The 27,540-nt window shown below is 42.6% G+C and overlaps 2 protein-coding genes across 8 annotated transcripts in view; both read right to left on the minus strand.

The window, feature by feature from the left end:
* AUTS2 (activator of transcription and developmental regulator AUTS2) overlaps window positions 1-27,540 on the minus strand; it is a 1,314,883-nt gene that overhangs the window by 814,537 nt on the left and 472,806 nt on the right. The window lies entirely within an intron of this gene.
* LOC126086696 (uncharacterized) overlaps window positions 1-27,540 on the minus strand; it is a 53,386-nt gene that overhangs the window by 10,060 nt on the left and 15,786 nt on the right. For 3 of the 4 annotated variants that reach the window (XM_049903256.1, XM_049903254.1, XM_049903257.1), the window contains one exon: window positions 121-27,540. This exon is cut by the window's right edge. In XM_049903256.1, coding sequence (XP_049759213.1) covers window positions 121-703 — 583 coding nt within the window. In that variant the 5' untranslated portion in view covers window positions 704-27,540. The other variant, XM_049903258.1, reaches the window with a different exon arrangement.

Raw genomic sequence — 27,540 nt, forward strand, 5'->3', positions numbered from 1 at the left:
GTCTGTTCCAGAGCACTTGGCCCTGCCGTGCACTGTGTAGGTCCGTTCCGGAGCACTTCACCCTGCCAGGCACTGTGTAGGCCTGTTCCAGAGCACTTGGCCCTGCCGTGCACTGTGTAGGTCCGTTCCGGAGCACTTGGCCCTGCCAGGCACTGAGTAGGTCCGTTCCGGAGCACTTGGCCCATGCCAGGCACTGTGTAGGTCTGTTCCAGAGCACTTGGCCCTGCCGTGCACTGCGTAGGTCCGTTCCGGAGCACTTCACCCTGCCAGGCACTGTGTAGGCCTGTTCCAGAGCACTTGGCCCTGCCGTGCACTGTGTAGGTCCGTTCCGGAGCACTTCACCCTGCCAGGCACTGTGTAGGCCTGTTCCAGAGCACTTGGCCCTGCCGTGCACTGCATAGGTCCGTTTCGGAGCACTTGGCCCTGCCAGGCACTGAGTAGGTCCGTTCCGGAGCACTTGGCCCATGCCAGGCACTGTGTAGGTCTGTTCCAGAGCACTTGGCCCTGCCGTGCACTGTGTAGGTCCGTTCTGGAGCACTTCACCCTGCCAGGCACTGTGTAGGTCCCTTCTGGAGCACCTGGCCCCTGCCAGGCACTGTGTAGGCCTGTTCCAGAGCACTTGGCCCCTGCCGGGCACCGTGTAGGTCCGTTCCGGAGTACTTGGCCCGTGCTGGGCACTGTGTAGGTCTCTCGCAGGCACCATCTCCCCAAGACACTTCCCTGTTACCCTGGTAGAAGCATTTCATAACATGATACAAGAGAACAAAGGGGCTGCGGGACCCCAGACAGCTTTGAAGAAAGCAGAAAACAGAGCCACCGTTTAAAGGGAGGACTTCATGCTTTCCCTTCCTGTCTTTAAAATGGAATGAAAAGACTCACCCCACATGAATTATCTTCTGAGGGATAAATGAGACAAGGTAGATACCTTACCTGAATGGTGACTCTCCCAAAGTGTACCCTTCCTCTGGTATTTTTCAGTCACTGTGGGGGCAGAATCTAAAGTTTCTCTGGTAAAATGAGTGGATCTTTTAAAGACCTACCACACTTTATAATACTGCCTACAAACACCAGTCAGAGTCGGCTGGCATTGATCCTTGAAAATCTCCACAACAGAACTGGTATTACCAAAATTCCTCCACATTTTAAGTTCTGGCATCATTAAGCATTATTTGAGCTTTTCCTGGTAAACCGATGTAATAAAATGACAAGCAAGAATAGCCAGGCCTCATGAAGGACAAATTCAAGCTCAAGTTCAAGCAGGCAGACTGTGGTATAACCGGGAGACTGCGGCGTGACCGGGAGGCTGCGGCGTGACCGGGAGGCTGCGGCGTGACCGGGAGGCTGCGGCGTGACCGGGAGGCTGCGGCGTGACCGGGAGGCTGCGGCGTGACCGGGAGGCTGCGGCGTGACCGGGAGGCTGCGGCGTGACTGGGACACTGTGGTATGACTGGGAGACTACAGTATAACTGGTAGACTATGGTAGGCGAGCATATTTCAGTAAACCTGCTTTCTCTCTGCTGCTCAGAAAGTAAAAACATCAGCTGCAAAGAGCAGCAGGCTTCAAAATGCGGCCCCTGAGGCCAGGCTGGGAGAAAATTCAAACCATGAGTGTACAAAGACTTTTGAAACAGGAACAAGCTTTTATAGCCATACATAATACATAAGGAATAATATCAGGAGAAAACGTTAACAACAATCATCATCACAATCATAACAGCCCCGAATGTAAGCACAGGCAGGTCTATAAATCCAGCCTTAATCTGTATTGTTTTAAGCAATAGCACCTACTTCCAAAAGCCTGCAACAGCCCTATACCGCGAACCCAAATGCCTCCAACCACATCAGTAAAGCACAGCATGGTTCAGCCTGGTATTCCAGCTCTGGAAGCTATTCGAGCCCCACCTCCAGGTGTGAGTGGACACAGGGCTGTACCGAATGAACCTCACCTTACACGGCCACCAACTGTACCTCGGAAGTGTTCCCCCAACAGTCCTCAGGGCTTTAACGCAGGCTATAGGGACGCCCTTCCTGGCTCTAGTAATAGTTAATTGACCTAGTCTCTCTGCCTGCCAAATCTAGATTCTGCACCGATACCCTCCTAAACACATACATTCAACCACTTTTATGGAGCACCTACTACCTCCCAGCTGTGGTCCGGGGAGGTGAGGATACAAAACCCTTACAGCCCAGTGGGGGAGAGAAACAAGCAAAGACATAAACAAGTGGGAAGGGAGAAACCATTGCTGTCGAGCGAACTCCAACTCATAGCGAACCTACAGGACAGAGTAGAACTGATCATAGGGTTTCCAAGGCTGTAAATCTTTATGGAAGCAGACTGCCACATCTTTCTCCTACAGAGAGACTCGTGGGTTCGAAACGCCAACCTTTCAGTTAGTGGTCGAGTGGTTCACCACTGCACCACCTGGGCTCCTTGCATTAGGGTAAGTGCTATTAACGGAATGATTAGCAAGAAGGTGATGGGAGACTGCACAGGGAAGCCCCTCAGAGTAATAAACTGGAATCCAGAGGTTAAATACATCTAGACATCAAGGAACCATTTCCAGCTATGAGAAGGCACTTGGCACATCTGACTAGCAGGTCATGTCAATACCCACCTTACCAGCTGCCATGACCAGCAGTATGAAAATCTGTTTAACCTTCAGAGGTAAAAAACTGTAACTGTGTAGCAAAACAAGGGCTCTTATAAATGGACAGTTCACACTGGAGTTGTATGAAGCTCAAATCATATCTAGAATAATTTTTTTTAAAAAAAGGCTAAAAATTATGATTCTGAATAGGGAAAACATTTAGCTAAAGTGAGTGTTTACATAATCTTGGTGGTAATTATATGGGAATTTAAATGGAAAGAAAGAGCAAAGAGACTGTGTTATTCTCAGTTAAAAAAAAAAAAGGGAAATAAATTGTATTTAAAAAAAGAAGACCCAGCATACAAGTGAGATTAGAACTAGAGGGCTCAAGTTAGAAGACAACATGCAGAGGCTGTGCAATCCCTCAAAGGCTGATCCCTTCCTGGAGGTAAGGAACATGGAGGCCACCTTCGTCCAGTGATTGGATCACAATGGGTCAATACTTTTGGAAACCAGAACTGTGTGGCTTAGGCTTATTAGTACCCTTGATTTTTATTCACTCTGGATAGGATTCTAGGATAAATTACCAAAGGAGTTTTTCTGAAGCAAAACAAGCAGCGATCACAAGGGTCAGCATAGGTTCACCAAAAACATTTTGTCAGAAAAAAGCTCATTTCTTTTCGTCTTTTGTTTTTTAAATAAGTAATCAGTAAATCAGGGACTTGTAGTGAACACTGCATATGTGGCATCTGCCCCCATCCTGCGGCATGTCTTTGTGGAAGGCTGGAGAACACGGGCAGGCAGTTCTAACGAGGTGAAAGGCCAGACTAAAAGACGCTAAGGGTGGAGTGGCAACAAAAGACAAGGGGAGAAGAGAGGTGAGAGGAAAGACAAAGCAGGAAAAAAACAGAAGACAACAAAGTAGGAAAGAGAAGATGGAAAGAGTCAAGTGAAATAGGCGGGATTTTTAAAACGGAAATTAAAAAAAAGAGGAGAAACAAAACGGGCTATCCAATATGGTGGCCACTAGTCGTCACATGTGGCTACTTAAATTCACATTAGTGAAAATGAAATAAAATTCAAAGTTCAGTTCCTCAGTCACAATAGCCACATATCAACTGTATATGTGACCGGAGGCTAAACAAGTAAACGGCACAGTTACAGAATGTTTCTCTCGTCACGGAAAGCTCTATTGGACGGTGCTGAGTGGAGAGAGATTTTTCTTTTGGTTTTCATGAGTGTCATGTAAGATCACTCCTGCTTTTTTCCACTGGAAGTTGGGAACACAAATATAATCATATCACAGAAATACAACACTATTTTGCTAATTTTGGTGTCTGGTTTCTAGTGTCTGATTATTCAAAAGCACCCAGAATAGTGGGTGCCACACTGGAGGTCAATTGTGGCTGCACAGAGAACAGAATGGAATTTCAAATACCACAGAAAACACACTGCTTTGGTTTAGATTCTGTAGATCATTATTATTCACTTTGGTACCTGGCCTGGGGTGGGAAAGGGTGGCTACAGAGCAAAGCTTTTAATTTGGATGGAAAATTCTTTTAATTATTGCTAACAGAAGGGTCTGGCATGCACCTCATGCCAGGAGTTCGATCGTCTGGACTAAATGCCCTTTTGGAAAGGAACCCTCATCCCAACCCAGGGAGCTGGAATGGAACGTTTAAGAATACTTCTACAAGGTAAAAAATTGTGGACGTGCCTAGATAAGAAAGGTGTTTTGGTGTTATTTATTGTAATCTACAATTTGTCTTGTTTTCTATTATGAAATATGTATTGATTTTGGCTTCACAATTGAATTATACTTTTCTAAAAGGCAGAGATTTCTACATCCCTTAAAGTAAAGAACATAGCGCTGGGTACACAGCAAGTGGGCAATTAATGTAAAGTGTGCTAGAAAAATCTCAGTCCAGCCATGTGAGACTATATATTTATCTTGAATTCATTTTTCTTAATGATATTTTGGGGTATCATCTCATACAGAAAGCATGTAGGACTTGGAGACAAGAATGCTAGACTTTAATGGTGGCCGTGACTCCAAGAATATTTGTGTATCTGCCTACAGCCATCAGATTCACAATATGGAAGCCACTGAGAGATCTTTGAGGAAATGACTTAGATAAGATAGCGGTTAGAGCAATCAGTTTGCAGAAAACTTTTAGATCAGGACCTTCAGTACAAGCCTCCCAGTATCTACCCATAGAGCTCAACACTTTCTCTTCATACTTCTGTTTGACTCCACAGGATAAGGACCAGGCTCAGATAGCGAAGATGCCCCAAGCCATCAATGGAAGGAGGGGAGCTTGGCACACTTTTACTTCTTTATCTTTTACGTTATGGATCCAAAAACCAAACCAAACCTGCTGCCAATGACTTGATTCCAACTCAGAGCAATCTCAGGCGACAGAGCAGAACTGCACCATATGGTTTTCTCAGCTGTAATCTTTCCAGGAGAAAGAAGATCACCACGCCCTTCTCCCGTGGTACCGCTGGGTGCGTTTGAGCTGCCAGCCTTTAGGTTAACAACTGATTGTAAACTGCTTGCATCACCCAGGATAGGCAATTATTTTATTTTGGTTACCTTGAATAAGTTAACTCATACATTTGGTCACATAAAGGCCATGGGATTCAGTCAAAATTAGAATCACTAATTGTGTGTTTTCTAATAATATGGAGCTATTATAGATCTTGTTTCAATTTATAAGAGTTTCCCACCTACCCCCTGAAGGTCCTTAAAGTCTAGACAATTCTTCAGTCTTTTCTTATATCAAAATAATTCTATAGGCATTTATATTAAACATAATATCCATATTTACCCATGTGGATCATAGGAAACAAGAAAATTGGGGGAGTTTATCAATCAAGCTAAAGCATCTGGTATGTCCCACCAGGTTAACGAATTCATCTTTTTCCAGGAAGTGGAAACTCAACATTTGTTTTCAAAAGATTTTATATTATTGTCACTTAAGCATTTTACAGAAGAAATTGATTTTTTTTTTAATAAAAGGGGAATGATAAGGGACTCAGAGAAATAATGTATTAGATTTCTTACAAAGACAGCATCATATAACAGAAACAACATGAGCTTTAGATCTAGACCGGACTGACTTCAAATCTCAGGTCTGCCACTAACCAACTTCATGACTAGGGTTATGACTAGCACATATGCATGCATTAGAAAGAGGTGACTCCTCTGAGAAACCACTGACCTTATTTGCATCCTCAGACAGTTACCCTTCTGCAGTGGACAATGTGTACAACTTCACGACTTTGGACAAGTTACTAAACCTCTCTAAGCTTCAGTCTCCTTATTTACGAAATGGATAGAATACCATCTGCACCTCATAGGGTTGTAGGGAGGATTAGACAAGGTAAAAGAGATAAAGCCCCTAGCTCACGGCTGGAGAATTAGGAGCACCGAGTAAATGTTAGTAATCACCCCGAAGCTTCCCCCAGCCGGTCTTCTATACAGTTCATATCCATGGAACTTCCTCTCAAGAGTGGCCCTGGTGGTGTAGTGGTTCAGAGCTCAGGCTGCTAACCCGAAAGGCTGGCACTTCGAATCCACCAGCCGCTCCTTGGAAACCCTATGGAGCAGTTCTACTCTGTCCTGTAGAGTCGCTATGAGTCGGAATTGACTTGATGACAATGGGTTTTTGGTTCCTATCAGGAATGGATTACGTTCAGCCATTGAAAGTCATTACTAAGTTCCAGGTTGTAGCTACTGCCTAGAAGCCTTATTAACAGAAGTTGGATGTTGACATGCCACTCAAGTGTTCAGCTCACTCTGTATGTCCCACCCTAGCACATGATACTAATCATTTAACCTGTATCCATTTCTTTCCAAATTGATTGTTTGTTGTGATCATATGTTGTAGCACACAGGACACTAGTTTCAAATTTCACTCCATAAACTCCATCTGGGAAAGTTTTTAAATCCACCCAATGACTGTAGCGGGTAAATAGAAATCCTACCCACACAAACCCAAACCCTCATCACTCCCATGATATTCAGTCATTTCTACTCTGGGAACAAATCTAAATTCTTCTTTCCTAAATTAAAATCTCATTTTAAAGAAAGTGGTATTAAACTACTCCACAAACATATAAACCACACTTAAATGTCGGTTGCAATAAATATCCCTTGCCTACAGCCATCAGGTTCCACAAGTGAATTTTTACGTTTGCCAGCACAACAGTATATTTATTCTAACCGTAATTTGCTTTCTGTGGCTTGATGTTCTCTCGTGTTTCTTCTGGACACTTAGAGGGAGGGGAAGTCTGTGCAGAAACCTGCTGTAGATTTATTCAGGAGACAAGAGCGCTGCAAAGGCCACCATTTCACAACTGCCGGGTCACTTAACGCCTTAAGACAGTAATATCAAATGCGCTTGGCTGTTAACTGAAAGGTCGGTGGTTCGAACCCATCAGCCGCTCCAAAGGAGAAAGATGTGGCAGTCTGCTTCTGTAAAGATTATCACCTAGGAAACCCTATGGGGCAGTTCTACTCTGTGTTATAGGGTTGCTATGAGTTGGAATCAACTTGACAGCCCTGGGTTTGGCTCAATGGGTTGCCTCTCCCTTGTTTCCTTTGTGATTGCGTGTGGCTATAGTTGTTGTTGGTAGTTGCCATGGGTTTGAACCGCCAACTTTTTGGTTAGTAGTTCAACACTTAACCACCTGTGCCACCCAGGAACTCCCTGTGACTGACTAAGACTGCGGGAATTCATCTGAGAGAAGAACAAGTTTTCAAGGGAGAGTAGAGGTCCTGGGCAGGCATCTCACTCAGTGGTCTGGCCAGCTCTCCACCTCTCTGTGAAGCTGCTGCCTGCAATTCTGCTCAACTAAAGAACTTGGCGGGGTGGCGGAGGGGTCTGTTAGTTCATGAAAAATCACTTAAGTAGTTATTCAGTGTATTTCTATAGTACAGGTAACATGGATCTTGAGTAGTACAGAGAAACTGGAAGTGAGAAGTAAGTAGAAAATTTCCCAGACTCCAAATTCAGTTACTGACATTTAACACCCACAGGCCGAGTGCCAAGATTTTATCTTAACAAATCTCTGAGGTGAAGCTGGGAGGTGTCTACACACAAGGACCTGAAAAGGTCAGTTACTGATAGAACTGGAATAAGGCAGCTTAATTTCACTTCACTCCCTATCCTACACTCACCAGACCCAGTGCCGTGGAGTTGATTCCGACTCATAGCGACCCTATAGGACAGAGTAGAACTGCCCCATAGAGTTTCCAAGGAGCGCCTGGTGGATTCGAACTGCCGACCCTCTGATAAGCAGCTGTAGCACTTGTTAAACAATAGGTTTTAGACTATAGACCATCTTGAGTCCTAATTCCCAATCTATAATCTAAAACCTATTGTTTGGACTATGGCACATTTCTCACGCTTCAAAACCCTAACAATTGTTCATAAATGCCTATTTCTAATCTTTGTTTTTTTAGCCCTAAATTTGTCATTTCTATGAGAGCAAACCATTATTTTCATTTATTTTTAATATTCAGGCAATCTGAAACCTAAAAATAAGAAAAGAATTCAGTTGATGGTAATATAATAAATTGGTGTAACTGTTCTGAGAGGCAATTTGCTAACATAAGGTTTTGAAAAATAAAGCCATGCATCCCTTTTCACCAAAAAGTCCTAAATAAATATGAGTATGACAACATGACTAGATTGTTCATGAAGGTGTGATTATCTCAGCGAAAACTCAAGAGCAACCTAAAAGTTCCAACAGCCAGGGATCAGTTAAATAACGTATGGAACACCCACATGATGGAATGTCAGTCTGTTAGGACGCCATTTGAGCCAGTCTTTTCAATCACCTCACACGCACGCGAAAGCTAAAAAATGAAAAAGGAAGACAGAAGGACCGATGCATTCGAACTGTGGTGTTCACAAAGAATACTGAACATACCATGGACTGCCAGAAGAACGGAAACCCTGGTGGCGTAGTGGTTAAGTGCTATGGCGGTCAGCAGTCTGAATCCACCAGGGGCTCCTTGGAAACTCCATGGGGCAGTTCTACTCTGTCCTATAGGGTCACTATGAGTCAGAATCGACTCAGCTGCAGCAGGTTTTGGTTTTTTGCCAGAAGAACAAACAAATTAGTCTGGGATAAAACACAATAAGAATGCTCCTTAGAAGCAAGGATGGCTCACTTACTTTGGAAAACATTCAGGAAAGACCAATCACTAAAAAATGACATCATGTTCAGTAAAGTAGAGGGTCAGCAAAAAGGAGGGAAACCCTCAATGAGAGGTACTGATACAATAGTTGTAACAGTGGACTTAAACATACCAGAGCTCGTGAAGATGGCAACGTTTTGTTCTGCTGTACACAAGGTCACCATGAGTTGGAGCCAACGTGAAGGCAACTAAAAAAAACATTTAGCCATTTAAAAAACGATTACTTACTGGTATGCAAAGATGCACAGGAGGTTAAGTGATGAAATCATCAAGAACAACATGCACCAACTGACCCCCTTTTTGTTAGTTATGTACACACTTTAAGGTGACTTGAAATAAACCAGGATATCACCAGGTGGTAGAACTACAAGCATCTTAAGTTCTCTTCTTTTAGTTGATCTGTATTAATAAGCTTTTCTACAAAGAGAACATATTAATTTTGCAATAAAAATACGGTTTTTAAAAGGCCTCTGGTTTCATTTTATTCCTCCTTACATTTAACAGATCGAAAGTTTCAAATCATTACATTTTCAGGGTGTAATATATGTTTGAACACATTGAAAATCACTAATAGAACACCTGTGACTCACTTATCAATGAAATACTATATTATTAAACAAATAATGCTTGCCTTCTACGTTTGTTTGCAAACCTTGCCCTCTACCTTCAAGGTATTTTCGTAAAGACACTATGCTAATTTTTTTACAGCAACATGTAAAAAAGAACCATGTAAAAAAATAATGGTGCTTATGAAAATACCTCACGGGAGGGCGCAGCTGGCAAACAATGCAGAAGGCACACATTATCGGTGTAAAAACACGGTAATTCAGTCAAAAACATTCACTGAGAACCTTTATTTGCCAAATATCACCCTACGGTTGAGGATGTAAAGATAAGTAAAGGCATTTCTGCTGCCCTTTAGGAGCTCACAGTCTAGTAGCAGATGACAGAAAGGGAAGCAAAAATTACTATGCAGTAAGACACACATTCTAATGAAACGCAGTATGTATGAAATCTTACAGGCTCCAGTGTAGAGCTATGAGCTGGGCTCTGAGGGTTCAAAGAGTAGGTATTAAAAAAAGATCCAGAGTTTGGTAAAAGGATAAAGAGGGGCAAAGACTTGAAGACACATGAAACAGCATGTGGGATGAAATGGAGATCAAAAGAGAATGAGAAGTGTAGGAGCCAGCAAACCATGGGGATATAGAGAGTACAAGGTACACGGCAGGGAACAGCAGTAATTCTTATTTAAAAAAAAAAAAAAATTCTTATAAAGGAGACTGAAAAAGTTCCTAAAGAGCTCCTAAAACATGCTAAGGTGTTTGGAAATCCTCCTGAAGCCCAGCAGAGAAGCATATGATTTTATATTATCAGGGAGATAAGAATGATCTTACCTACTCCCACAGCTTCCACTATAACCTTTAGACCATGACTCCCGAAAGCATGCCTCTAGCCCAGACATTTGTCTCCTGCACACCAGACCCATATTCTCAACTGAGTACCGAATAAATTGTTTACCAAATACTCCCTGAAGTCTAGTAGCTCTCCTAAATTTAGGATGTCCACATCAAGCTTTTTTATCAAACCTGCAAACTTACTCCGCTCTGGAAAATCAAGCCAAAAGAACCACCATCACCCTACATTCTTCCCTCTCACACTTTTATGATTAAAAGTTTGAGAATTTGCCTTAAAATTTCTCAAACCCTCACTACCTCTCGCTCTTCACTTAGCACCTACACTTCAGTTCGAGCGTCTCATTATATACTGATTAGCTGCTTCCAACAGTCTCTTTAATGGTCTCTCTGTCATTCTATCATCCACATCCCATCACTGTTGCTACGGGTGATCTTTCCAAATAACAAAACCAAACGCTCCACTCTCTGGTCTCCAAGCCTCTTGCGACTCCCTATCGGCCGTAACGTAAAATGAAGAGTCGAACTCTGCTTCCTCATGATGCTTTCTTCAGCTTCCCCAGGCAGTTTCCTGCTACACCAAGACTTGGTTCTGACCTCTCTAAAGCGACCTCATATTATAAGGGCAAAGTGGCTGAGTGTAAATAAGTAAAACTATACAAGTAAGTGAAGTATCTCTGTAACAGCGTTATGCTGTCCTAAAATATATTCTTTATTATGGGGCCCCTGCGAGCTCTTTAAGGTTTAGCATTCTGCCTAAAATACTGTAGGAGTTCAATAAATCTGCTTAAATAAATGAGTAACTTCTTAAAAGCCACATAAAAGTAGTTCCTGATAATTTTACATGAACTGTACAATTTAAAATACAAACTTTTGTATGTGACGTTGTGATAATACTAGCCTTGTAAGATTTTTCACAATAAATTTCTTCTTAAGGACCATTCTCTCCCCTACAAAAATTATTCCATGGGTAAATGTCATCTATACATTCTACCACAAACATCAATTACACCATGGAAAACTCACCAGCATCACAGGTCACCCATAAACTGTCCATTAGCAGATAGATGTGTTCTAGAGCTCTGTCCAGGGTCTTAACCAAACCACAAGGTTTATTAAGCACAATAAAAGCCAGCTGACTCTCCGGTTATTTACCCTATTAAAGAACACATATGCACGCATACACATTGGCCTAAAATACAAAATCAAAGTCCACTGCCATTGAGTCAATTCCAACTCACAGCAACCCTACAGGACAGAACTGGCATATAGGGTTTCCAAGGCTGTAGTCTTTACAGGGGGAGGAAGCCCTGGTGACACAGTCATTAAAGCGATCGACTGTTAACTGGAAGGTTGGCAGTTCGAAACCATTAGCAGCTCTGTGGGAGAAAGATGTGGCAGTCTGCTTCTGTAGAAATTTACAGCCTCAGAAACCCTGACTATCAGTCAGATTCGACTCCGTGGCAGTGGGTTTGATTTTTTGGGTAATCTTTACAGGCGCAGACTGCCATATCATCTCCTGCGGAGCCACTGGTGGGTTCGAACCACTGACCTTTTGGTTAGCAGCCAAATACTTAACTACTGTGACACTGGACTCTTGCCTAAAATACAAACAGTTCTAAGACAATATAGCACGGTTATTCTCTGATACAGGACTATGAGGTCATCATCTCTTTATCAGAATATAATAATCTAATAAATATAAAGATAACATCCAAAGCCTCACAACTGCTCACAGAGGCCTTGACAGAAGTCATGATAAAAAGAAGTACAGCGCTACTGAATTTATATGAAGTAGTGGTTAAGAGCTCGGTGGCTAACCAAAAGGTCGGCAATTTGAATTCACCAGCTGCTCCTTGGAAACCCTATGGGGCAGTTCTACTCTATCTTACACGGTTGCTATAAGTCAGAATCAATTCGACAGCAATGGGTTTGGTTTTTGGTTAAGGGAACTGATTTAATTCACAAACTAACACGTTTCCTTTTATAGAATGTTCTAATTATATATCCCAATAAATGGGCCCTCCTTTTTGTTCACTTACTTTCCCATTTTAAATTATTGCCTGCTGCTTCTTAGTTTTGACAAAAACCTCAGAGTGATTTCTGAATGCCAGCAGCTTCCATTTGCTTAAGCACAGAGTTTAGGATTGAAAAATCTCCCAGAGTTATACATTTTTTATTGACAAGATGATGATAATAATATTAATTACTAGAGTGGCTAACAGTTACATAGCACTACATAATATGTGCAAGTTTCTCTGTGTACTTTATATGTATTGTCTTATTTAATATGCAAGCCCCTTTAAGGCAGGTCATGTATTATCTCCATTTTACAGATGGGGAAACTGAGGCACAGAGCAGCCAAGTAACTTGCCTAAGATCACACAGGCAGTAAGAGGCTGAGCTTCTAACCTAGAGTCTCTGCTCTTAACCTCTATACCACACCACCTATCAGATAAGATCTATAAAGAAGATTTCAGCCCAGAGTATTATAGCCAATATTTCCTGACAAATCTAGACGCTACATGTTAAGAAAATATGTCCAATTTCATTCATATTTTATCACCAGTTTTAAGTATTAATACTTTATCAGAAAACATAACCATCTTCTTTTACATGTTCTATTTTGATAGCCCTACTGAACAGTATACTTTACCACCCATTTGTCAGTTTGTCGTACTGTGGTGGTTGTCATGTTGCTGTGGTGCTGGAAGCTATGCCACCAGTATGTCAAATACCAGAAAGGTCACCCATGCAGGACAGCTTTCAGTGGAGCTTCCAGGCTAAGGCAAACTAGGAAGAAAGGCCTGACAATCTACTTCTGAAAACTAGCAAATGAAAACCCTGTGGATCACAACAGAACATTGCTACTTTGGACATGTCATTACAAATGACCAACAGCTAGAAGGGACATCACGTTTGGCGAAGTAGGTGGTCCACTAAAGCAAGGGAGGCCCTCAGTGAGGCGGACTGACATAGTAGCCACAGAAACAAACTCCAGAATTGCCAGCAGTCACGGAGATGGCGCAGACCCAGACAGCACTTCACTCTGCCTTACACGGCAGCGCCAGGAGTCGGGACCGACTCAACGGCAACTACGACGACAACCCTAACGACTGTCTGTTACCCTCCTGGGGAACAACACAACTTTACAACACCACTGACCAACAGATATGTAACGGGAATCACCAACGGGAGCCACATCTCTGATTTTAATAGTAGCCACATTTAAAAATGTAAAAAATAGGTAAGATGAACTCTAATGATATATTTTATTTAACGTCATATATCTAAAATGTTATTATTTCAAAATGTAATAGATATAAAATTATTAAGGAAATACTTTATTCTTGTTTTTATACTAAACTCTGAAATCAGCATGTATTTTATATTTACAGCGTTCTTAATTAGGATTAATCACATTTCAAGTGCTCGTAGCCACATGTGGGTAGTGGCTACAGTATTGGACAACAGAGTTTTAGAATATTATCCAATTTTATACTTAAAGTAAATATAAAAAGATGCCTGTCTGTTCACATACTTCCTTCATAAGTACTTCCCCATCACTGAATATCTTCTTTAAACTGAAAAGAAACCCCCAAAACTCAACTATGTAGTAACTTCTTCAAGCTGCAGCGATGATCAAATATTAACTGCTAGCTGAAACGTTGCTACTTGACAGTACGTAATTCTAACGTGTCCAATGTTGTTGTTAGTTGTCACCAAGTCAGCTCCAACTCACAGTAATCTTCTATGTAACACAATGAAACGCTGCTTGGTCCTGCGCCATCTTCACGATCATTGGGACGTATGAATCCATTGTGACTACTGTGTCAATCTATCACATTGAGGGGTTCCCTTGTTTTCACTGCTCCTCAGCTTTACCAAAGATGATGTCCTTTTTCTAGTGACTGATCTTTCCTGATGGTGTGTCTAGAGTCTCACCATCCTCACTTCTAACGTGTCTATCAGAATGGGTCCAATAATGCATTCCCCGTAGCTCCACTCTTATCACCTAATTTTTCTGTGGGGCCAAGTGTGAGCTTCAAAGAAAGAGCTGAGAAGTAAAAATATGTAACCACTTATTAAAAAACACGTTGTGGGTAGTCAAATTGTCTTTATTTCCAAAGGACAACCTTTCTCTCTCTATGTAGTTATCTGTATAGAACATAGCTGAATCTGGTCAATTGCCCTGACATTTTCTTCAGTTCAAAGTTGCTTTCACCCCAAATTCCACTGTCTGGGTTTTCTCTGTCAGCGGTCATTTTGACTCTATCAGCACGGCTTGGGGGAATAATGGACGGTTTCCCACGGACGGCAAAGGCTGCTTTTTCCAGTTGTTTTATTTGCTCAACAATTAAGTACATGTCAATCCTACCACACTACAATCTTGAAAATGTGGAAAATTATTTTGAGCAAATTTTTTTTTTCACTTAAGAGTAGGGATAATATCTAATATAAACAGAATCTAACCTATGTTTTTAAAAAAACTCATTGCCGTTGAGTCGATGCCGACTCATAGCGACCCTATAGGACAGAGCAGAACAGCTCCATAGGGTTTCCAGGGTGCGGCTGGTGGATTCAAACTCAACCTTTTGGTTAGCAGCTGAGATCTTAACCACTGTGCCACCAATTTAATCACTAAAAAGCTATCAACTCTTAGTGACACCCCCTCCCCCAAAAAAGGCAGAAGGGGGAGGTGGGAGAATGTCAAAACAAAAGCCTGTGCTAGAAAGTTTACAAGGAAAAAGAACAAACATTCTCTTTGGGAATTACTCCAGGCAACACAGCAAAGAATTACAGCACGTAAACTGAGGTTACATAAACACTCCAATAAAACCCAGGGCTTGATTTATGGAAGCTGCCTGTCTCGTGCTTGCTACCACAGAGAGCTCTGGCTCAGCCTGGAGGGCTGGTGTGCGGCAACCAGCAACCCACCCCGCAGCCTCTCTAGCAGTGAGGGGTGGGGAGAGTTGCTGGGAGCTGCGTGCCTTCCTGTGAACGGAGAATGGGCATAGGAGGGTGGGCTGGGCTAGAAAATACCAAGTATTAACCCCTGTCCTTGAACAACTAAGAAATGATGAGATTTCATTTGTACATTCACTGCCCCAGCCTAGTGAGGGCTCTCCACCTCCACTACACCCTCCAAACCACATCACCACCAAGAAACACACAGAACAGTAAAATGCAAGGAGGGAACCATTTAGTACCAAATCAGAAGTGTTCAGAAAAGGGCAGGGTTTACAAAGGAGCTTCAAGATTTGCAATACATAACTACACCATGATATCCAGTTGAGAATAAAATGATTACCCCTCACACACCCTTGGCCACAAAGAAAGAACTACTGTAAATAAAACCAGCTTGACAAATGCAGGCTAAAGTGTATGGAAGCCCCCTCACCAAGGAGAGGCTCTGATGGGTAAGCTGGCTCAAATAGGTCAGTTCATCAAGTTGCTAAATAAACATAGCTGACTCTTCTTCCAAACCCTCCCCCATTTCCCTGACCTGACTTCAGTCCTTGACTATAACTGCTGTTGTTGCTGGCTTAGGTCAAGTCAGCCCCTGATCCATGGAAATGCCACGCACAGCGGCATGAAATACAGTCCAGCCCTGTACCATCCCCATGATCAGCTGGGGATCACAATGTGGTGACCTCACCAGGTTTTTACTGACTCATGTTTAGAAGCAGATCACCTGGCCTTTCTTCCTAGTCTGTCTTAGGCTGGAAGCTCCGCTGGAACCTGTTCAGCATCACAGCAGCACACACGCCTCCACCGACAGACGGGTGGTGCCTAAACATGAGGTGCATGGGCCGGGAATTGAACCTGGGTCTCCGGCATGGAAGGTGAGAACTCTACCACTGAACCACCAATGCCTCACTAACTATGACTAGGTAACTGTATTCTTAACGCTGAGGTTGTGGTACCCTTTCTGATGGCTGCTTCAACAGAGTTCCTTATCAACGTTCACTATTACTACTTTCCCACACATTGCCTGTTCTTCATACAAGAGAGCAGTAAACCGAGAAGCAGTCTGGATGCGATCTGTACCATAATTACGCTCAATGTTTCTGTATTATAAGAAAAAAAGACAGGAAGAAAACCTCAAAGAGCTAAGCCTTACAATGTATGATCCTGGCATTTTTAGTAGACAAAGCTAATTCTACCTCAAAAAAGGTGCCTTATTTTTATCAGCAGCAAAGAAGTGGGCCTGGCTATGTATCAGCCTCACTTCAGTAATTTCTAAGTCAGCCTTGGGAACAGACAGGCAAGTCAGAAAAAACTCTTTAAAGTTCATTTTCTTAAATTAATTTGATGAATATAAAATCCAATAGATTATCATGAAACATTTTAAGCTCTGCAGGATTTTTTTTTAAAAAAACAGGTATGGCCATATGATCACAGCTCCACTTTTATATTTAAAATAATTCCAAAATGTGTCAGATAACTAGACAAGCCTTGGAGAATGGTGAAGATCACATCACTGCAAAGAGTCTCCAAGCCAAATACGGACTGAACTCTGGGAGAAGCATATGGCTTTCTATCAATTAGTTATCAGGCCACCTCACAGCTGTGAAAGTACCACTGGGAAGAACCACCAGACCTCAGATAAACAGCTGCATTTCTGAGTCAATGGTCTTTTACAAGCTTTGGTAAAGCCTTCACACAGGATACAGAGGTGTCACTGGTGAGCCTGGGCTAAAATAGATTCTCCCAAAGAAATTTCCAGAACAAGACTGTGAAATAGAACTAAACAGTGCCATCTGGTGCGAGAAAAACAGGAAAAAATATCAGCTCTCCTTTTAAATCTCTATTTGTTGTACAACTAGTGCTTTACTTTTTTTTTTTTTTCAGAGAACGGCCCCAGTGTTCTGTGCACAATTACTTTTTTTAACCACACTGAAAATACTGAGATTTTTTTCTCCCAATGGAAACATTACTAAGTTTTCCTTTTTTTTTTTTTTTTTTTACACCATAGGCAGTGGAGCTACATGAACTTAAAACCATTATCACTCCTGGCCCCCATTCTGGTGGGACCTACACCTCATCTGTTTCAATAGGTGCCTTAAAAATCTTATCAATTGTTTTATCATCTGAATTACTCTTTGGCTTAGCTCTCCCTTTCAATATGCACCTCCTCTATCTGTCCGCTTCTCTAAGAAATGACAGTGCTCAAGGAACAGTCTTCCAATGTTTCTAGTTTATGCTCAATCTGGGTGGAGGTGGGGGATTGGCTTCTTGCCTTTTTTAATGGTTTATTGAACACCTCTTCTCTGTACTTTCCAGAAACTCCTTACCATTTACAATGGGGCCAATTATTAAGTTAATTTTAATAGGCTATTTCTAACAGAAAACTTCAACTCAGCTAATACCATGAAAACTTTATAATCCAGTCACTGAAAAGAATCCAATAAAAGTTCCCAGGTTGCCATAAAGGGTACCAGTTTCCCGATGGGGAGACAACTAAAATAAAATGGTCAGTGAAGGTCTGTCTCAAGAAACCGGGGTTATCTGGGAATGGAAACACCATATCAGCTATTACCACCTTGAGAGGTAAGTTTTCCAGGTTCCTTTATAAGATATTAATCCATGTCCCACACTACCTCTGTTTACAGAATCACAGAATCTTAGAAACAAAAAAGGCCATTTGAACCAAAATGGTAACCTATCAGCCTCATTTAAAAACTAAGGTTAACACAGACACATACATACTCATATGAACAAGCCAAGAATGCCTGCATTTATTTTCATCTAAAAGTGGAAGTAAATGATACAATAAATCCTTGGAGTATACAGAGCAGCTAAGACAAAGTGTCCCTTGCAGGCAGGCTTCATGCCTCGGGTCTTGTAAACTATTATACAGGAACTTGCTGGAATCCATCCGCGTTTCATTGCCCACGCACTATCACGGTCATTTCCACAGACAGGAAAAGGAACCTGGAAGCGTGGGTTGAAACAGGGATCCTAAGGAAGATACACAGGTCAGTCAACAGCCTACTGGTTCAGCTTAGCTGGGCGCATGTGGAGAACTGAACGTACCAGTGCTGAGGAACAAAAATACTAACACTAGCAAGTTTTACTCAGAACACATTTAAAAGAAGGAGTATGGGTGTTCCTGTCCCTTTTTTTTTAATTCTCTGCACCACAAATCCTTTGTATGTAAGCGCCACACAGGAAGTTTCCTTCTTCAGCAGCCTGTAGATGGTGCTACTAACCTGTCTTTCTTTCGCAGGAAAATTGTTTCAGTTTTATCACTAAAGGAAGTTAATTCACATTATTTCATTCCTAACTTTTTATTGATCAGTCTATATTTATACATGAGTCTTTTCTTTAGAAAACAAATGTTCTAATACAAAAGAAACCCGTGTAAACACAGTTTAAAATCAAATTATTATAAACACCTTCTGAACGGTAGCCCTGGAGAGGTGGAAGCAGCTGCAGAGAACATCTCGTCTCGTGTACCTGTACTTTCAGACACACACAGCTAACAGCTGAGGAAGCTGGTCCAGAGCACAGAAATGGCACCCCGGGTCCTTCAAAACTTCCATGCCAACTCTACCCAACCCCAGTCAGCACAAAGAAGTATGCAAAAATAGCATGTCATATTGTTGCCCTAAGCCCTTCTCCAAAAGAATTTAGTCCGAGAAGTTTAAGGATGAACCCAAAGCCACAAGACTCTTTGATGGCAAGCCGAATTGGAACCCAGTTCTACGGCCAAGCCCAGGTGCCCTAAAAGTCCAGTGAAACCTTCTTCTAAAACATGTAATTCTTTGTAAAATGACTGTTGCTTAAATCCACATGTTTTGAAGTTCACATGCTGCACTGTACTGTACTAAAGAAAACTGCATCCCTAGTAAAAGTATATTAATTAATCAAACACCTTCTCTATATGGTTTACTTTAGCCCCCAAACAGTAAGATCGCTTTTATAATACAAAGTTCACAGCTGCTCCAAAAGACTCAACATTCAAAGCTGCGTCAAACATACATTAGCTCCTTTAGAAGTCTCTGCTTCAGTGAGGAATTTCTAAACAAAGTCGTGCTTGGAGCACCAACATCTAACATGTACGAGAAAGTTAAAATGTTGAAACCTAAAAAGAAAACCCCTCCACATTACTTTAAACATTAATTTTCCTCACTTTAAGCATTTACCTTCCCTATTTTATATTTTTAAAAGCGAGGTTAGATTTTACAAGGCATCAGAGAAAGAAGAGGAAAACACATGCCATCACCCCCAAGCTTGTTTGTTTTCTTTTTAAGTCAGTTCTATTGTGAGCGCCCTAAGAAGAGGGGCAGGGTTTGCATGTGCCTGCACTTAAAAGGAGTAACTGTTATCCTGAATTAGGTCAAATCAATACCTCAAAGAATCAACTCTTACATCACTCTCCTGTAAAAATGTACAATAAATTTAATTGGAATATATTTAAACTGTGGAAAAATACTTAAGGGCTTGAAAAAAATCTCTTCAAGTAATTTTACTTTTAAAAATCAATCATTAAAAATTAGCCATGATCAGATGTTCTTAAAGTGAATTTTAAGTATAGTAAATTTTTAATATCCATCTTTGCATTTTACTTTTAGAATATGACTTCCCTTTGTAATTAGGTCACATTACAACTAAGTTAAATAAAGGTGCTGAAAATAATGATGACAATAGCTAAGATCTGTGGGGTGTCTACCAGGTGCCAAGCACTGTTGAGAGATCTTCCATGTTACCAATTTGTATAATAACCTCATGAGATACATGGCTGTCGTAACCCTACTTTACAAATATGGAACGTGGGGCTCAGAGTAGTGCTGTAACTTTACCAAGGTCACACGTAATGAGTGATGGAGCTTAAATTGGGTCTATATGACATCAAATCCTATGGTTTTAGCCCTATACCATGTAGACTCCTCAAACAATGCCATTTTTGACAAGTGGTGGCAGAATTTTTATTATAAACAGGTACTCACACAATTTTTCCATAAACTTGAGATGATATGTTCTTCAACATTTAATCAATATAATTTTAAAAAATATTTTTAAGTCTGACTAACTTACAGAGTAAGGTGAGAGAGTCTGATGAAAGAGGGCACAAGGCATACATCACAGGTCACATTTCTCTGCACATGACCAGTCGTATCTGGCTTAGGAGACCCACTTCAGGGGTGTATGGGTAGCAACTCTTGAAAGTGGTCCTTTCCCCAGTCTCCCCTACAGATGGAGACACTGTATTTATGAAGCTTTTATGGTTCTCTCTTTGGAAATCCAAGAAGTTACCAGAAAACAAAATATACTCTGGTCACTCCATCATTTGTAAACAGTAAAAATCCCAGGAGAATGGGCTGAAGAGAACAGCTACATCCTTGGTAACACTTGGTTCCCAGGGACAAAGGAGGCTATGCCACAGGTAACTCCTCCTGGTTTATCACCAGGGCCTTTGCTCTTTCCACACCACACTCAATTCCATATCCGGTATCATAACCAATCCTATCAGATGCCACAGATCAGAACACATCCTCTCTAAGGAAGGCTCCCTGCCAAGCGCCTCTCTCCTGCTTTCTCACTTTCGACACTCATCCCTCTTCACCTTCATTCTAGTTAAGAGAAATCAAGGTGGAAGAGTAGGGAAAGTACAGCAGAACGTTTACAGGTTAAGTTCTCAAAAGCAGATGTCCTACTCTATATCTTAACAGCTAATATTTATTGTTTCCTATGTGCCAGGTTTATTCAAGCCTATGACAACACCAAGAAGTGGACACTGTTATCATAATTTCACAGATGAGAAAACTAAGACCTGGCCAGCAAGTGTAGAGCAGGGTTCAGACCCAAGCTGTCTAGCTCAATGCCCATGTTTTCGGCCATTACATCAAAACGCCTCTGTCTCCAGAAGTTCCCAATTTGGGGTAAAAGAGGAGTGGTGAGTTTCCAGCTGGCCATCTATAAAGGAGCAGGTGCCAGGAGGAAGGGGTCAACGACAGCATGCTGGGGCTCAAGGAGCAGGTGCCAGGAGGAAAGGGTCAATGAGAGCATGCTGGGGCTCAAGGAGCAGGTGCCAGGAGGAAGGGGTCAACGACAGCATGCTGGGGCTCAAGGACCAGATGCCAGGAGGAAGGGGTCAACGACAGCATGCTGGGGCTCAAGGGACGGGGCTGTGGGAGGAGGTCGTGTCAGCGTGAGAGGCAACCCATGCGTTGACTCTGCGGGTGGAGCTAACACTGGTGTAAAGGGGACTACCCCTACCCTCACACAGGCTGTCCTTGCTTCATTCTCCAACAGTCACTTTCTTTCACAGCCCTCGGTCTGGCCACCACTTGGGACAGGGGAGGGGAAGGCACATCCAGGAGCCCTCTCTGTCCACTACCTTAAGAATGCTCAGCTTTGTATACTTAGAGATTACTTAGTATAAGGCCTGTGGCAGGAGAAGCAAGGGGGGAGGCCTGAGAATCTGCTGCAACAGACAGTATTGTGCTTATGCTAGCTCCTAAATTTTAACTGCGCGTGCCAGCCAGCCAGGGCAATCTCAGGTCCTCCCACCAAGAGGTGGCCTGGTACGAATGGCTCTTGTCCACTTCCTTTCACTGCTTTGGGTCAAAGTTAAAGAGCCTGGATACAGCCTTCCTTCCCTAAGCCCAAATCCCTAAATCCGCACACTGCTTCCATTAGCAAGGCAGAAAGTAAGTATATAAAATCAGGGGCCAGTAATAAAAATTCATGGACTATACTCATTGAAAAATATTTTTAAGCACGATTATTTAAAAAAAAAAAAAAAAAAACTGTTAAATATTTACCAGAACTATGCCCGAAATGACCTTCCACAGGTACCTGGCTTATTTGCCCAATAAGATTATGTTTTTTCAGGGAAAAGGATCTATCTTAGTTACCTAATGCTAATATAACAGAAATACCAAAAGTGGATGGCTTTAACAAACAGAAATTTATTCTCTCACAGTCTAGGAGGCTAGCAGTCTGAATTTAGGGCACCAGGTCCAGGGAAAGGTTTTCTTCCTCTGTCACCTCTGGGGGAAGGTCCTTGTCATCAATCTTCCCCTGGTTTAGGAACTTCTCAGCACAGGGACCCTGGGTCCAAAGGACACGCTCCACTCCTGGCTCTTCTTTTTTAGTGATAGAAGTCCCTCTCATCTCTGCTCACTTCTCTCTTTTATATCTCAAAAGTGATTGATTCAAGATATAACCTAATCCTGTAGATTGGGTCCTACCTTATTAACATAACTGCCTCTAATTCTGCCTCGTTAACATCACAGAGGTTAGGATTTACAACACACAGGATAATTACAGCAGATCACAAAATGGAGGGCAACCACACAATACGGGGAATCACGGCCTAGCCAAGTTGACACTCATTTTTTGGGGCGACACAGTTCAAACCATAACAGGGCCTGTCTGTCACTTATATCCTTTGCTTCTCTGCATCCCCACCAAATGTCAGCAGTGTTACCTACAATGAACACACTTGGTAAGTGCATTTAACTGGCTGCCATATGTCTATGCATGAACGTTCCACTTTGTGTCAGCTCAATCAAAGTCTCAGCACCTGCACTGGCTGACCCAGTGACCTGACACAGTGACATCAGCTTCGCTGACTGGCTTTGGAATTTCTGCTGCAAGAGGCATTCTACTTGAATATTTTGGGAGGCCCACTTTCTAACTCATCTGTAATTCCTAGGCGTCTAGAGTCACTGATGCACAGGCCAGCAGCAAAGCTGCTATCTGAAGGTCTGTGGATGCTGTCGCTGTTTGTTTACAGCTGAGAAGAAGAGGTGAGCAAAAGCAGAGAAAAGGCGACTGGGAGTCAGAGCGGGGTAGAGAGAGGGGAAAGCCTCTAGGAGTCAGAGTGGGGTAGAGAGAGGAGTCAGGGCGGGGTAGAGAGAAGAGTCAGGGCAGGGTAGAGAGAGGAGAAAGCCTCTAGGAGTCAGAGCCGGGTAGAGAGAGAAGGCCTCTAGGAGTCAGGGTGGGGTAGAGAGAGGAGAAGGCCTCTAGGAGTCAGGGTGGGGTAGACAGAGGAGAAAGCCTCTAGGAGTCAGAGCTGGGTAGGGAGAGGAGATGGCCTCTAGGAGTCAGGGCTGGGTAGAGAGAAGAGAAGGCCTCTAGGAGTCAGAGCGGGATAGAGAGAGGAGAAGGCCTCTAGGAGTCAAAGCAGGGTAGAGAGAGGAGAAGTGCTCTAGGAGTCAGAGCGGGGTAGAGAGGGGAGAAGGCCTCTAGGAAACCAAGGCCTTGCCTGTGGTAGAAGCACAATACTGACATGCACACTTGGCCACAGGCTACTTCGTTCTGTTCAGCCTGTGTTCAAACTGCATTCAATTTGGGTGTAATGTGGTATTCTTCGTTAAGATTAATGTAAAATTAAAATATATGTTTAAAAAGGTCAGCTGTTGATTAGTCCAGCCAAGGGAAAGCAGGATCTTCATCTTGTTATCAAAGGCTTCCTGTTGCACTCAGAAAGAAATGTGAACTCCCTAACCTGGCCTCAAACGTGGCATTCATTTCCAGCTTCACTCTCACCACCGTCTCTCCAGCTCATCGCATTCCCAGCCACACAGCCACGCTGTCCTTTTCTCAAACCATGGCTGGTCAGCTCTTCTCACTCCTGAATAATCACCTCTAGCTCCTGAAAGTCATTTAAACCAGGCCAAAGTCCGCTGCCTGTGAGTTGACTCTGACTCACAGCAACCTCATGCGTGTCAGAGTGGAACTGTGCTCCGTCGGACAGAGTTTTGGAAGCACATCACCAGGCTTTTCTCCCAAGGTGCTTCTGGGTGGACTTCAACCTCCAACCTTTTCGTTAGCAGCGGAGCGTGTTAACCATTTGTACCACCCAAGGGCTCCAAACTGGACAAGGTATCCATTTTCCCAGTCACAGCCCGGTTCTTTCATAGTACTTATCACATTTTGTATGTATTCATTTGTGCTATTGAGCTTCCCCCATTAAACTATAAATGATGTTATTTCAGGAACCAAGTCATACCTAGCTCCTAACCATACTGCTTGCTTCACGGCAGATACATTACAACAATGTCAAAGACGTGGAAGGGGTGGACAGAAGGAAGATGGCGGAAGATGGGCAAAAAGCAGCGTTAGAGAGTAAAGACAAAGCGTATGCTAAGAGGAAGTGAGGGAGAACAAAAACTTGACTGGGCAATGAAGACCACATGATCATACAATCTTGGCGCAGGGAGGAATCAAGGACCAGCTGGTTCCATCCCCTTATTTCATGAGGGGAGGAGGTAGCAGAAGCCTAAGTCTTAGAGCAAACACTAAAACCTAAGTGCCTTAAGCCTAATGTTGTGCTGTTTATACTAAACTTTTAAAAGCCTACACAACTTTTGATAATATGATTCACGATGGCCTTAAAAATCTTGAAGAAGCTATAATACGGCCAGTCTAAACATAAACAAAACAAAAGAAACAAATAAACAAACACATCAACACCTCAGAGCTCCACTTGTCTGTTTCAGGCACCATGGACACAAGCGCCACCGAAGGAGGAGTGTGTTGTGTGTGGTACGTACTTTGCTGAATGCTTTACACCGTCTCACCCGATCCCCCAACACTACAGCTATCTCCTCCATTTACGGATGAAGAAACCGAAGGTCAAGCTGCTTCCTAAGTTAACACAGCTCTTAAAGAATGGAGCTGGATACGAGAGGAGATTTCAAAGCCAAACAACAAGAACACAGCTCTTAAAGAATGGAGCTGGATACGAGAGGAGATTTCAAAGCCAAACAACAAGAACTTCACAGGCAACAGGATTCCTCCCAGAAGACACCCACTCAAGTCCTCAAAAGCATTCTGTATGCATATGGAATTCTTTAGTGGGTGGAATAAAGTAGGAAATGGCAATGCTAACGTTCAGCCTCCACATTCCCCACTGAGTGGAGAACTGCTGGATACCACAGATACCAGTAATCTGTCATATTGGAATGATACCTCAAACCTGATGCCAATATATCAAAACTTCTCCAAAAGCAGAACTGCTGTAAGTATGGCACTCAGAATTAGGAAATGCCCATCTAGCAACATCTGTTCTGGCTGGTCATCTCAGCAAAAAGTTCAGTCAAAACAAATCATAATTCATCTTTTTATGGGCTTGATTTCTATTAGCCATCCTGTCGGCTGTTATAAAATTGCCAACATTTTTCCTTGGTACAACACTATAAACCTATTACATTATAACAACATAGAGTTCCTAGAAAAAAACAAACAAACCCATTGCTGTCCAGTCAATTCCAACACATAAGGACCCTAGAAGACAGAGCAGAACTGCCCCATAGGGTTTCCAAGGAGAGCCTGGTGGATTCAGACTGTTGTAACCTCTCGGTTAGCAGTCATAGCTCTCAACCACTGTGCCACCAAGCCTTCAGAGTTACCCCAGGTACCTCCAAATTTATCACAGAATTTCTAAATAAAGCAATATCATCTGAAAACATAAGTAATACCGATAGAACAATTCTTACTGCTCTCACAACCTTCACAAACTTGGCTAGAATAAGCCAGCAAAACCAAGTCCCTGCATTACGTACCCAGACTGAAAACCAAACTCACGTTGGGCCGATTCTGACTCGTAGCAACCCTATAAAAAAAAAAAAACAGTGTAAAACTGCCCCATAGGGTTTCCAGGGAGTGGCCAGTGGATTTCAACTGCCGACCTTGTGGCTGGCAGCTGCGTTCTCAACCACTGTGCCACCAGGGATCTTTGCACTACACAGCCCTCTACAATTTACTAAGCATTTTCTTCCCTTCCTTTCTCCTTCCATCCCACAATTTTGATACCTTCCTGTTAAGTACAATGCAGTGGGTATATGTTACCTCAGGGGTCCTTGTGCAGTCCTTTCAGGGTAAGAAGGGCAACTCAAGCTAAGGAAGGCTCACGAAGAATGTTACTTATTCAGTGTAACACAGACACAGTTGGAAATATAAACCAGCTTTCCCAAGCTTTTCATCTAGTGCTCTCAGAGGATCTTACACCTCACATGGCACTGATTTTTCAGAAGGCACCACATGAGCACCAAACAGCTAACAGAAAATCTGCATTTATCTTTTTTAATTTGCCTTCTGTTCTCTGTTGGAATTGCCCTAAGATGCTAATAACCTCCTCCAGGTATTACCTAAAAAGTCCTTGCTTTGTTTTTGTTTTTCCTTTTTGCATACATCTATGCCTTTATGCCTCTAACTACAGCGATAAACACAATTTCACGTTTCCTCCTTCAACAGCTCCGCTTCCAAAAGTTCTACCAATTTGGCCTGTACTTCTTTCTCTACCAAGAAAAACCCAACACTAGCCAGTCCCTCCAGGGACTCCCAGGATCCCATCAGACTTGCCACTCTACAGCCACACAGAGCTTGCTTGACACTACAATACATGGTCTTCTTTGACTGATTCTTCCATTTAGCATATTTTTTTAATTGTTTTTTTTTAAAGCTGCCTGACCTGCTCATTGGAGTCCCTGGGTGGCACAAACGGTTAAGCACTTGACCGCTGACTGAAGCACTGACAGTTGGAAACCACCCAGAGGCACATGAGAAGAAAGGCTGGGCGGTCTACTTCTGAACAACCAGCCACTGAAAACCCTATAGAACACGTCTCTACCCTGACACACATGGGGACACCATGAGTCTGACTCAGCTCAGTGGCTACTGGTTTGGTTTGCACCTGCTCGTTCAGCTGAGTCGTCCTGGAGACGTCCTGGACTGACCAGGCAATGGAGCAAACCAATATTCACAATTACAGCAAAGGCTGCGGAAGGGGAGAACCCCTTATACAAGGCTATAAAATGGTCTGAAGCCCACAGCCCTACAACAATCCATAAGAAACCCTCCACCACTGTCCCTCACAAAGTACCCACCTCCCTATGGTTTTGTTCGAGGGAAATGCAAGGACCCACACGATACGTGTGTACTCAGAAGCTAAGAGAGTCAATATTTTCATGGACAGGTTTTATTCTTTCATTTTGTGAAAACCTCGGTCACCAAAACAGTGCCCGGGAAGCTCTTCCAAATTCTAAAAAGGCAAGTGGAAAGACTGTTAATTAAACGTTTCATTAATGTTTGCTATATAGCGAGCCCGCTCATTTCAGCGAGCTCTAATTCACGATACAGTGGAGTTGGAATTTTATGTGCTCTATGTATACTTTATAGTACATTGGGGCTCCTCATAAAATCAATAGTACAGTACATTTATGCCTTTTTTTTTTTAAGGACTTGGATCATAATTTAAGATTTTTAAATGATTGGAAAGGTTTATAATTTTTGCCTCTTTGCTTTTATGACTCACTACGAGAAGAACTTAGTTGATGCCAAGACCTTGGCTAGAAACATCACCCCCCAA

Source organism: Elephas maximus, chromosome 12, assembly GCF_024166365.1.
Source record: "Elephas maximus indicus isolate mEleMax1 chromosome 12, mEleMax1 primary haplotype, whole genome shotgun sequence".
Classification (NCBI taxonomy): domain Eukaryota; kingdom Metazoa; phylum Chordata; class Mammalia; order Proboscidea; family Elephantidae; genus Elephas; species Elephas maximus.